Below are 13,384 nucleotides of genomic sequence, written 5' to 3' on the forward strand. Positions count from 1 at the left end.
ATTGTACACTAGAGCAGCGAGCTAGGGATGTCAGATTCAACTGAGCTTTTATTTATTAAAAAAGAATCTCTTTTGAAATGTCTCCATCTTCTATTTCAGAAGCTCAGTGCTCATGAAAAAGTGCTGAAACAGAACGGGTCAGCCCTGTAGCTGTATCCTACCTCACTTGTGGTCTGCAACCTTTTCAATCCTACTTTGTATCACCCTCTGCTATTCCACATATAATTCTGCAGTAGGAATCACCCCCCCCCCCCCACACGCACTGAGTGAAGATTGATGTGTATAAAGATGTGTGTTGTGCTTCCGTAAACTAGACATGAGCCTCAAGCAAAGAATTCCACTTTTTACATTAAAATTTCATTTTCTCAAGATTTCTAATTCAGCTTAATTTTTCACGTTGCATGTTTGTGATCTAAGCCTTCTGAGTATTTTTACCTCTTCTTTCCTGTGTAGCTGGATGGTGTCCCTCCATTCTTCCTCCTCCGCCACTGCGATCGCAACGCCATCACTGCCATCTGTGACTCGGGGCCCTGCACCCAGCTCTGTTCCACTGCAAAAAGAGACAGATATCGTCTGCTGATAAGGGGCTGCAAGCTACGGTGAATCTGAATGCCAGAGAGAACTACACAGGTGTTTGGGAACATAACCACGGATGTGGTACTAACCTATCAACATCTAAAAGTGACTTATGTAAATCATTTCTTTTATTGGTGATTAAGATAACAGCTGCAATAAAATAAAAAACCTATCAGACCAGAATAGAATAAGAACAGCCCATATATAGAAACATCACCACTATTTTACATTTACCTCCGCCCCCCCCCCCCCCCAATTTCAATTTATACACTATGGTGCAAGAGGCCTGTGTTCCTATGACCTTTCACCCCTACAGGGTATACTCTCAAATGTCTTTCCCCTACCCTGGGTTGCCAACACAGTCAAATGAATATACACTTACTTAACCTTTACCTCCACCCAGTGTATTCAAGATCAAATTATGAGCCCTTAGAGATAAGAACTGTTTGTAAACTTTCCAAATCAATAAAAAGGCTTTATGATGTTTTAATGTCTATTTGGTATCACCAGCTTCCAGTATTAAAAGAGTATTTGCCACTGCCAATATGTGGGTATAAGTCTCCTGTGTCCAAGCCTGTAAAGTACATCTTCCCCACTATACAGGCTTTACTTAGAAGTATCCCAGCTCCTTGCACCCCCCCCTCAAACCTTACAATGAAATCCTAATTGCTCACTCTAATAGGTCCTGTCAGGTTCCAAGCTTCCACAGTTCCTTGTGTTTGACAGGGAAACTTACACCTGGGGCAAAAAATTGGGGATGAAGAAAAAAGTGCAGACCGCCAACTCATAACCCAGACTGATTATTCAATCTGAAGAAACACTCTTCGTCAAAAGATTGGCATTCATTTTTCTATGCTTCTTTAAACACAGTGGAAGGTCCTACATTCTTTAGAAATTATGGACTAACAGAAGACATAGGGCTTCTTTTATCAAATCATGCTAGCAGCTCCCGTGTGGTAATAGCAACAAAGCCCACTGCATTGGGAACTGCTAGTGTGGCTTGATAAAGAGAGACCTTTAAGGGCTGAACGCAGGGGCTAGAGGCTGTTAGCGCCATACTAGCGCCTGAGTTTGCTACCGCTCCATGATCAGAGCCCCAAAGCAAGTGAAACAACACACTTGCAGACTCTGAACGTAACTAGGGTTCTTAGCACAAACAGCATGCAAATTCATGCTAAACCTATTCATCCCCAATGATCAGCGACCAGTGCGTCAAAGACTGGCTCGCTGGCCGCAGCATACCCTATGCCATTTCGGAGCTGGCGTTAGGGTCTGCAGACCATTGGGGAGAAATGGTGAACCCTGTCCAGCATGCACTTGCATGCTAGCAGGTCCCCTAACACAGGTTCAGGAGGGGCTGGAGATCTGGTGGGTCTCCAGCCCCCATAACCCCCCCCCCCAGCATTGGCAAGAAGTCCCTGGTGGCTCAGTGGGCCGCGGTCAATCCTCCTACCTTGAGTTGGAGGAGAGAGGTGGCCTCCCTCCTCTTGGCGGCGCCCAGCCCTGCCCAGTGTATCCTGTGTCAGCAGCAAGAGTTCACTAAAATTACTACTACTTGCATCCCATGAACAGTGCCCACACTCAGGTTTCTTAATATTTGCTCAAAATGAGGTTAAAAGCCTCTTTTACCTGCTTTCATCGACTTGTTCTGTCTGAACTTGAGCTGGGAAATGCTGTCCGAACTGGTCCTGCAACATATTTTTTAAATATATGTTTCATTTTTCACAAATTCATGTGCATTACAGAGTTGCATATGTTGAGGTCTTTTGTTCCATAAATATTTCCAATTTTATGTAATCAACATACAGATATTTAACCCAGTTCCAAAAAAAAAAAAAAGATATGAATGAATATCATACGTGCAGGTCGATATTCAAAAGCTTTAGGTCAGAGGTGGGTAACAACTCAGTCGTGTTTTCACGATTTCCACAATGAATATGCATCACATTGATTGGCATACACCGCTTCCTGTTAGGCTTTCAAGGCAGAAACTAGGTTCGTGAGCCCTTGGACCACTGCCGAGGAGCGGCAGTGGCAGGCAAAACCACCCCACACCAGAGACAAGGCAGAACTCTGACAGAAACAGCTAGACTTCACCTGCACTTGACCGCCCTTCCCCAGGAGTTGAGCCCCTGGGTGCAGGCGGCCGGCAGGACTTATCGGACAGGGCAGGAACTGGATTCCAACTAGGCAGAACAGGGAGTGAGGGTCAGAGGGGAAAGGAAATAGACATGGGCAGCAAGGCAGGAAACTGGGCTAGGACTCACAGCCAGACAATACTACACAAGGCAGAAAATGGACGAGCTAAAAGACAAGAACTGAAAGCTGCCAAGCAGCCACTGAAAAGGGTACAAAGGCACTGACAGACAAGAGTCAGGACTGAAAGCTGCCATGCAGCCACTAAGAAAGAAACACAGAAAAACAGGGGTTAGACAAGGAATACAGACCAGAAACAAGACTAGGGAATAAGCAATAACCTAAGCTAAACTACACACAGACTAACTAGAACCGGACAAAAAACTCAGACAAGAAACCAGACTAGGCAGAAGTGCAACAAGCACACCAACATACCAGGAACCTTAGACGATGCAGAGGCCAACACAGAAGTTTCCAGGTGGCTAATAAAGCCCATCAGCAGCTGAAGTTCAAGCTGCAGAAATCACAAGGCAGCTACGGGTGCTGTTCAGGCACAAACAAGAAAAGCAAGTCTGGCAGCCCAGAAGATCTGGACCGGACTGTGCTAAAATCTGGAACGAGTAACAGTCCATAGCAGCCACCGGTTCTGGCCACCAGAGGGTGAGGTGAGCACAGACAAGGAAACAGTCACTATCGTGACAGTTCCATTGTATACAAATAGATCTCATGCATATTCATTGTGAAAATCTTGAAAACCCGACTGAGGTGCGGCCTTCAAGGACTGTGGTTGCCCACTCTAGTTTAGGCATTCATTTTGATTCTTAGGTACCTATACAGTTCCCTGTAAATTTAACGTGAGGTGTGCGATATACTGAATTTCCATTTACTTAATGCATGAAGTAAAAATTATCAGAACCCAAAGCAGGGCCAGAACAAGGAATAGGAGGTGCCCTAGGTGACCCTTCAGTCTGGCGCCCCCAGTCGATGAAGTGTTAGACTTCTAGCCCCCACCCCGCCACCCAGATTTTGATAATTAAACTCAAAAATCATGATCATTTCAACATCCATCCAGAGCAATCCTATGCATATTTGGACATTATAGTTTTAAACATTAAACTCTGTTTTGTAAATATACGCATAACGAGGTTACTCCTGGGGAAATTCTGTGCAACTGTGCAGCACAGAAATCTTGTTGAATTCTCCACTCCCACAAAATGCACAGACTTCTGCATTTACTGTGCAGGATTCAGCTCAGGTTTCAGCAGCAGCGGCTCTGCTCTCTCACCCCTGCATCAAGAGGGGCAGGAAGTGAACTGCTGCTCACTGAGTCACTTCCTCCTCTTCTGCTGTCTTAGACCCGACTGTTTATGTGAATTGTGGGGACCCAAATTGAAGGCAACAGAGCTCAGGAGCTCATGTGGCGAAAGTTACTGGTTCAATTCATAGTCAGGTCTCTGTACCCAACCACTAAACTAGGTTACTATAGCCTCCTAAACTTTTTCTTTGTTTCCTTAAATGAAGGGGGAGGAGTGGGGGTCTTAAAGCTGTAAACATTTGAATGTTGCTATTGTTTGCTATAAACATACCCTGTCTACTGCTATTTTCTAGAATGGTGTCCCACAGAAGAGCTCAGGTCAGGTAAGGAGACCAAGACATGCCAGGGAATACTCACCTTGATGACCACCCAATCAGCCTGCGCCAGAGGACATGCAGTGCACTTGGCGAGAACCTCGAGCCGAGGCTTCCAGTGAAAGATCAGCAACAAAATTCCAGCTGTCAACACAGCACAAATATGGCAGAGAACAATCCGCCATGTTACATTCCGGTATCCGCTAACCTCCTGCGAAAAACAAAAGGGCGGTAGTTTGGCTTACATAATACCATGAGGGAGACAGATACAAGGTGATGTTGAGGTAGAATGAGAGTAACTAAAGTCAAACTGATTTGTATCCAAGATCTCAAATTTATCCCGAAAATCAAGCAAATCTTCATATACAAAATTTTTCTATAACTTTTGTTATAAATGGTAAAGACGATATAGGTTTATAACTACCGATCGCACAGTGATCCAAATCTGCATTCTAAAGTAATGGTTTAACTACTTTTTTCATATCTGCTGGAATCTTCCAATTTGCAAAACAAAAATTCATAATTTGAACAAAAACTGGAGCATCCAGATCTTTCAAAACTTTCACTACATTTGGGGTACCTGGGTCCAAACTGCAATAACTGTTATTAATTTTTGCAAACATTTTCTCAATACGCTCTATTTCAACAGGCTGAAACGTAGACCATTTTTCTATTTCAATGTCTCATCTTATCCTCACAATATAACACAAACAAACCAAATACAATAAACACTCCAGACTATACACCCTGCCGGTCTCAGACAGCCTGAAAATTCTGGGAGTCACAATTGACCGAAATCTTACATTTGAAGACCATGCGAAAAACACAGCAAGGAAAATGTTCTACTCAATGTGGAAACTTAAAAGGATCAAACCTTTCTTCCCAAGGGAAGTATTCCGAAGCCTAGTACAATCAATGGTGCTACGCCATCTAGATTACTGTAATGCCATCTATGCCGGATGCAAAGCTTCAAACCGCTCAAAATACAGCAGCCAGACTCATATATGGAAAAACGAAATACGAAAGTGCCAAACCCCTAAGAGAAAAACTGCACTGGCTTCCATTAAAAGAACGTATTGCGTTCAAAGTCTGCACCTTGGTCCACAAAATCGTTCATGGGGAAGCACCGGCCTACATGTCAGATCTTTATAGACCTGCCCACTAGGAACGCAAAAGATCAGCACGCTCATTCCTCAATCTCCACTACCCCAACTGCAAAGGATTAAAATATAAATCCATATGCGCAACTAGTTTCTCCTACATCTGCACGCAACTATGGAACGCACTACCGAAGGCCATTAAAACAACGCAAGATTTAACTATCTTCCGAAGGCTACTGAAAACTGATCTATTCAAGAAGGCATACCAATAATATTCATCCTCAATACATAATAATAAAGACTACACGTGAACTAGAAAAACCGAACTCTTAACACTTGACTGACTGACCTCTTTCACTTTAACCCTTATGCTGAATATAGTGTCACTTTAACCCTTGTGTTGAATAACTTCTCTACAGTTGATGACCCAATGTATGTTACATTCCTATTTATCACATAGAAATTAATATGCACTACCACAATGTATTCCTCTCTACCACGTATGCATGCACCTTAATGCAGCAACTTTTGTATTCTGTGACCCGGAAATGGCAATCGCCATTACGGCAAATGTAAGCCACATTGAGCCTGCGAATTGGTGGGAAAATGTGGGATACAAAAGCTAATAATAATAATAATAATCTAACATACAAGATAGTTCAACCTGCAATTTTTCATGACCAAAAGAATCTATCAATGATCTTTTTTGAAAACCCATTTGTAAAATCGTTACTAGAAAGTCTTATTCCATCATATTGTTTTGATGGTTGGGGAATAATCAGAGTTGAAACAGTATAAAATAATTCTTTTGAACTTGAAGGAGCTTCCTCAATCTGTTTATCCAAAAATTCACACGTATTGCTTTCTGCCGTACTCCGTTTCATTTCTTTCAGAAACGGGCCTTTTTTACTAGTTCAAATATAAAATAAACAGCAACATATACAACATACTACAAAATACAAAGAATTACATCATCCACCAAGAGGAAACCAAGATGGCAGACCGGGCAGGTGTAACAATGACCAATGCTTTAACGTGAAGTCTCTAGTCACAGGTTTTATATTTGTTCAAGTTGAACTATGATCTCTTTTAAACTCATTTTCAAATACAGGAGTTTAGTATTTGGGATTTAGTGCATGGCTGAATACTCACCATGCAGGACTGAGCGGCTCCCGGCTGGTATGTCCCGTATTCAGGCTGCTGGTTTTGCAGCAGTTTGCTGCTATCTGTTAATACAAAGAGAACAGTTCAAGAGCTCATTTTACTTGTCCTAATCAACTGATCCGCAAAGAAATAAAACATTATGGGGGTAATTCTATAACTGGCCAGCTCCATTTAGATGCCTGGGGATCCCCAATAGAAGCCTATTCTATACTGGAACCTGGGCACCCAGGTTCTATTAGACAACACAAGCGTAATCCAGTATTGGTGTCACTAACATTCAGCATCTGCCGTAAAATGTGTGCACCTAAATGCAGCAGGGACACGTGCAGTTGGATAGATTTAAATATTTCTGGCTCTCAGAAAAAGATTGGCTTTTTCTCTTTTTCCTGTATTGCCCTTCATAAAATGAGTTTAGGGATTAGAGCAGTAGGGGCCCTGAGCACTATAGTCCCACCTACCCTATCCCTCACCCAAACACCACTGGGTTTGTTATGCTTATGTGGACAACCAAGTCCTCAATAAAGTCACATTCTGGTAATCCTGCTAATTGGTAACCCTTATCAGAGTGCACTTGTTCACACGCATTACAACCAATCAACATGGCTTTCATTCAATGCAATATCTGTAGTGCCTTAGTCCTAAGGAAGACCATCTGTAGGCTCAGAGCTTCCCCATCTGTCTCCAACTTTATACTATGAAAGAAGAGTTCAGCAAACCCAAACAAGAATTGGCTACAAACAAAGAAGTTTCCAGGACTACTCAACTCTCAACCAATTTACCTCTACCACTAAGAAAAAAAAAGGAACCCCAAAATAGATGGGTCACAGTAGGCTCTGGTCGCCTATGACCTGCGACACAGAGGCATTCTACTTGCAATTGTTGCACCTATGTAATTATTTCCCTGCAGTGAAGCATTAAGATGCTGAGAAAATAAGAACTGAGGTAAAACCAGAGACCAAGAAGGTAACTGAATCCAAAGACATCCCCAAAGTACTGACAAATTATCTCAAAGCAGGACATTTCAGAGGCACTAACTTCGGAACACACTCTACGAGTCCCAAGAAAGTAAAATGCCTCTGTTAACAGGAATAACAACCAAATACTGAATATGATCAGAGAAGAGAGTAAGGATTCCAACACTGATACTGTAATCCACCTGGGGACAAATGACCTGGCCAACAGCAGCACATTTGGTGTGGTGTTGCTGGTGGAGACAGGGGCGTAGCCAGACAACAGATTTTAGGTGGGCCTAGGCAAGAAGTGGGTGGGCACCAATTGTTCTCCACCTTCCCCCCCCCCCAAAAAAAAAAAATCTCAGCTGGCGCGAAAACGCTTCTTTCCACCTTGACAGTGCAGCAAGCATGTGTTGAAAACTGAGCTTGTGCAGGTGCCGGTATCATGGAGAGTAGCGTTTTCGTTACCATCAGGGGAAAGTCTTCAGCTGGCAGAGCTTGGGATCTCCACCAGCTACCAGTAAATGTGTGCTACTGTTGGGTGGGCCTGGGCCCTAAGTGGGTGGGCCCCGGCCCACCCAGGCCCACATGTGGCTACGCCACGGGGGGGGGGGGGGGGAGAAGCTACCGTCTTTGGCTTGGACTATTGCTTTTTCTGAAGCAACAGTCTTACTTATGGAAAGGGAGAGGAAAGACTATGTAATACAGAGAAGTTCAATAAGTTGCTCAAAGCCTGGTGTCAATGAGAAGGTTTTAAATACATAGCAGGATAGTACAATATACAGAAAACAGCAGTAATCAAAATGATGGCCTACATCTTTCTGGGGCAAGGAAAGATGATAGATATTTAATAAGAAATTCAGACATTCTAGGCATTTAAACTAGAAGGTAGGGGGGGGGGGGGATTCAAAGTCATCCCCAGCATAAGCATGATGGCAGCGAAGAAGACAAAGTTAATATAAAAAAAAATCTAAGTAAGTCACTCATTAACAATAAACGGAAAGCAATGAGCACAAATGCTTGAACGCTAAGTAAAAAGGTTCAGGATTAGCCCACGTACTTTGATATTGTAGTCATGGGATAGGAAGCAATGTTCTGTTGTGGATTAGGAACTGGTTAATGGATAGAAAACAGAGGTAGGGTTAAATGGCCATTTTTCTCAGTAGAGGAGAGTGAATAGTGGAGTGCCACAGGGATCTGTATTGGGACTGGTGCTATTTAACAAATTTAGAAACAATCTGGAAATCGGGACAACAAGTGAGGTGATTTGAATTGCAAATGACACAAAACAATGTATTTATTTCTAAAACTTATAAGACCGCGTGATCTACAATTCTTAGCAGTTTACAGTTACACAAACCAGAAAAACATTAATCACATCACATTAACTACAATAATACAGTACAATATTAATCTCTTCAAGGTTACTTCAGTTCTTATGCACCATCAATCCATCAACTATCAGTAATAAAGGCACTTTGAAACAAATACGTTTTCAATTACTTTTTAAACTGATCTAACATCTTAATTGTTCTTAAAGAAACAGGCAGACTATTCTACAATTTGGGACAGCAACATAAAAAATTGATGATCTATACTCTTCCAAGTGAATTGGCTGGTAGAAGGGCACATTCAACACACTCAATGAAGCAGATCTCAAAGGTCTGATTGGTGTATGCAAATATAGCATATCAAGATATCACACAGGGAATTGGAAACATTAAAAATCAATACTATGATGTTTTTAAATCGTATTCTAAACTGATTAAAGCTTCAGGTATGTGGTCATATTTTGTGCTAACTATAAAGCCCTAAGGGATTCTTTTTTAGGTAATCATACCAATAAACCATTGCAGTAATCAAAATGAGGCATTATGACACTTGGTGCTACCATTGTGAAATTCTCAGGGGAAAGGAAATCTCTTAAACACCTAATAATTTTAAGTTTATAAAAGAAGGTCTTCACCATCTTTTTGACGTGTTCTTTCATAGTCAAAGAAGAATCTATGATCACACCAGTGGTCCTTATCATAAATTTCAATCATTTGTCCATCAACCTCAAAACGTTTTGGAAATCCTGATACCGGATAACTTGAACGAAACAATACTTGGGTTTTTGTCATATTCAACTTCAAACCACAAATTAACTGCTTGCAAGTAAAGACAAACATGCAATAGAGTTTGACATTGTAGATGCATATCGAAAGAAAGACTGGATTTTGTCAGCATAAAAACTATATTGAAGCCCTAATTCTCCTAACACAAAAACAAAGGTTGCAAAAAAAAAAAAAAAAAAGTGTTGGAAACAGTAGCTGATAATGTGAAACCTTGCAGTACACTCCTGACTGAATATCCACAAAACTGTATCTCTGCGATCCTTTAACAACTCAAAATTTTCTATTTTACAAAAATGAAGAAAACCAATGCAAAATCACTCCATTAATTTCAATTGATTTCTAATCTCTTTAAGACGATTTGATGGTCTGTAGAATCAAAAGCTGCTGATATATCAAGGGAAAGTAAAAAAAATAACGTCCCTTTATCAAAGTCTGCTTTAAACACATCCAACATTGAAATTAGCAAAGACTCACCGCCCAATATTCAAAAGTATTTAACTGGCCAGTCAAATACACTCATGGGCCCACAACAGGTGTGTCTCTTGCACAAAACAGATCGATGCCTTTAATTTAGTGAACTTGCGAAACAATGCTCTGTTTATGTGGCGAATTCAGGCCTCGCAATTATAAGACACCACTTTAACTCACATTCCCCAATATCAGGACTCAACCCTCCCAGTCCCTTCCCACCGATTCATATATTCCCCCTGCTCACCCCTCCCAACCTACCCCCTCCAACATATCCCCAGTCTACAACAGCAGTTTCCCATAACGGGTCCCTTATAATATGGAAAAGTCCAGGAACAGTCATTAACCCAAGTATATTCCTAAACCCATCAAGTCGCACATCATGAATTCAAGCCTGCCACTGTTCCCTGCCCTGCAGACACACCGGCAGCATATTCTCTTCTGTCTACCTTCTGCCAGCAAAATCCCACCAGCCGCTGGCACGTTTATGTTTATTCCACACTTGAAATACCACCTTTCTGTAAATACAAAGCAGTTTACATGCACTATTTGTTCAGGGACTCCTGTTGGTCAGGATTGAGGAGGTACCTCAATGCCTTCTCTTTACAAAAACTCTAAGGCTTCTATTAGCTCCATTCCAGGGCACCAAAATCCCAAAGTCCAGCAGCAGCTCGCTTTTGCTCTGGTCAAAACTATGGTGATCTTGAAAGCTCTCCAGTTTTGTAGACTTTATATGCCAAATCCTGATAGTTCTCAACTCAAAACTCCATTCCATTGGATTGTGCCCTTTGTAATAATTTTTCTTTAAGTACAAAACTCTGGAAATAGACAAGGTCATCACATGTGGGACTCTAAGGCCCAGTGGCTCTCTCAATCCAGGGCTCAAGCTCCTCATTCTGCAAGAGCCAGCAGACCAGTCTAGTTACGTCCTCAGCATCGCTGTACTTGGCAGTGTCCGGCACACTGAGAACCCACAGTTTATCTGACAAGTGCAGTTCTCAACGTTCTCTAATTTATTGATAAGTTTCAAAAACTCTGCCTGCACATCATCCAGGCCCCTCTGAGCACCCGCAGTCACCTGCTCAACAGTGTCCATCCGCAGCACCTCCATCTCATCAATGTAGTTGTTCAAGTCCGTGAGGTCAGCTTTTAAATCTTGGATTACCTCCAGAATCTGCTCTTTAACTGAGAAAATTTCCGTCTTCATCTCCCTCATCTACGCATGCATGTCCGCCTTGGTGACCTCATTTAATCCGGAACCCCGAGTCCAAGGCCTCAATATCCATATCTGGGGCTACAGGCAACGGCCACTTTGACTCCATGTGGACCCCGGCCCTCCAGTTTCTCTCCTGTTTAGGGTGCCACATTCTCCCCCTTGCTCCCCCCCCCCCCCCCCCCCCCGACACCATAAAAATGTTTTGTGCCTCCAACAAGTGCTCACTTCACCAGAAGCCATTCTGCAGTCACCAAGTCAGTGATTCTGGCAAATTGCTCGGGCTATAGACCGAGCACTCTGTTCAGGCATCCATCTTCTCTGCTGATGTCACTTCCTCTCAGGATAATTATGGGGTATTTTTGAATTATCCGTCTGCATTTTTTTTGTTGTTGTGCTTATTTACCAAAGACACAACATAATTTTATAACACAATCTAAAAACATATTCTATGTTGGGCAAACCAGATGGACCATGCAGGTCCTTATCTGCCACCATCTGTTACTATGCTTTACTTTCATTTTTTTTATAGATTTGAATTGTTTTAAAGGGAATCAAATTATAAATCCTATGAGAGATGCCGGGTCAAGTAGATAGATAACCAGCTCACAACTCCCAAGCTTGTGCCAATTTGTATGTACAAATGAACTCAAAATTTCACTCAGAGACTACCCTCCAGGCAATGGGTTCAATGTGTGAACCTTTATTTGAGGGGAAAATTTCTATCTATAAAATCTAGCAAAGCATGATCTGGTTTTTTTTTGTTCTTAAGAATATTCTTCAGTATCCTGGATCAGCCACAACACATTTTAGAAATAACTAGAAAGCTGTCCAGGAATGACAGAGTATTTATTCAGCACAAATGCTCTAACTCGGGCAAATCAGATCCTACAGGCACAAACTGCAAGCTGAAAGATGGACAGCAATCAGCGTTTTAAACCAGTTTTGCAGCCAGGGATGCCAAACTAGAATTACAAAAAAAAAAAAAAAAACCCCAATAGAAGGTACGGATGTTTGCACTGGGTGGGACGAACGCAGAAAGAGACAGCAGTTTTATTCAGTCACTGTTGAAAACTATAAAGGTTATGTCACAAAATGCCATAAGCTATGCTGGGTTAGACCATCAAGCCTAGTATCCTGTCTCCAACAATGGCCAGGCTGGATACCAAAAAAAATGATACGTTTCTCACAGCTTATTACAAGGGATAAGCAATAGCTCTCCCAAGTCTCTCTGGCTAATCATTTACGGGCTTTTCCTCTGAGAACATGTCCAAAACTCTTTTGAACACCCTCCTACATGAAACAACTAATTGATTGAACTTCACGTAATACAATAAAAACATCTAGAAAATACTTCACGCTCCATTATCCAAACTGCAAAGGTGTTTCTTACAAATCAATCCTTGTTGCAGGCTTCACATATCAAAGTACCAAACTTTGGAATTCTCTACCCAAGCAGTTAAGGTACTTACTTAGAAGATTATCTGAGATTCCGTAAATTACTAAAGGCTTTTCTTTTAAGTGCATGTCTTATGAAAAGACAATAAACTAATGTTGCATTCTCTCTTATATGTTTCACCATAACCAATTCTCTAGCCTAGCTTCATGACAAACACACAATTATTCCTAGTATGTTACAATGTTATATACCATATTTTTCGGACTATAAGACGCACCGGACCATAAGACGCACCTAGGTTTTAGAGGAGGGAAATAGGAAAATTTTTTTTTTCCTTTTTCCCTCCTCTAAAACCTAGGTGCTCCGGCGCGTCTTGTCCGTAGAGTCTTTCATAAGCTATAGCTGGTAGTGCTAATTATTATTTTGAAGTCCATAGTCTCTTTTATAATTGACACAAGTTTTTAGTTCGGTTATTCGTTTTTTTTTTTTTTTTTTTTTAGTTTTTTACATACATGATGGCTTCTCTGTCCTTTCTTTTCCTTCCAGTACGATCTCTATTTTTCTGTGCCTACAATGTGGTTTTAGAGGTTTTTTTTTTCATTGATATGTTTCTCAGCAACTTGCTTTAC

General features: G+C 41.6%; 1 protein-coding gene across 3 annotated transcripts in view; it reads right to left on the bottom strand.

Annotated features, from left to right (window-relative positions):
• ATP13A2 (ATPase cation transporting 13A2) overlaps nt 1–13,384 on the bottom strand; it is a 199,552-nt gene that overhangs the window by 148,200 nt on the left and 37,968 nt on the right. For all 3 annotated transcript variants that reach the window (XM_030186147.1, XM_030186145.1, XM_030186146.1), the window contains exons 2-5: nt 6,594–6,667; nt 4,385–4,552; nt 2,206–2,264; nt 436–550 (exon numbers count right to left, since the gene is read on the bottom strand). In XM_030186147.1, the coding sequence (XP_030042007.1) occupies nt 436–550; nt 2,206–2,264; nt 4,385–4,552; nt 6,594–6,596 (345 nt within the window). In that variant the 5' untranslated portion in view covers nt 6,597–6,667. The remainder of the gene's footprint in view (nt 1–435; nt 551–2,205; nt 2,265–4,384; nt 4,553–6,593; nt 6,668–13,384) is intronic.

The sequence above is a fragment of the Microcaecilia unicolor genome, chromosome 13 (assembly GCF_901765095.1).
Source record: "Microcaecilia unicolor chromosome 13, aMicUni1.1, whole genome shotgun sequence".
NCBI classification, from domain to species: Eukaryota; Metazoa; Chordata; class Amphibia; order Gymnophiona; family Siphonopidae; genus Microcaecilia; species Microcaecilia unicolor.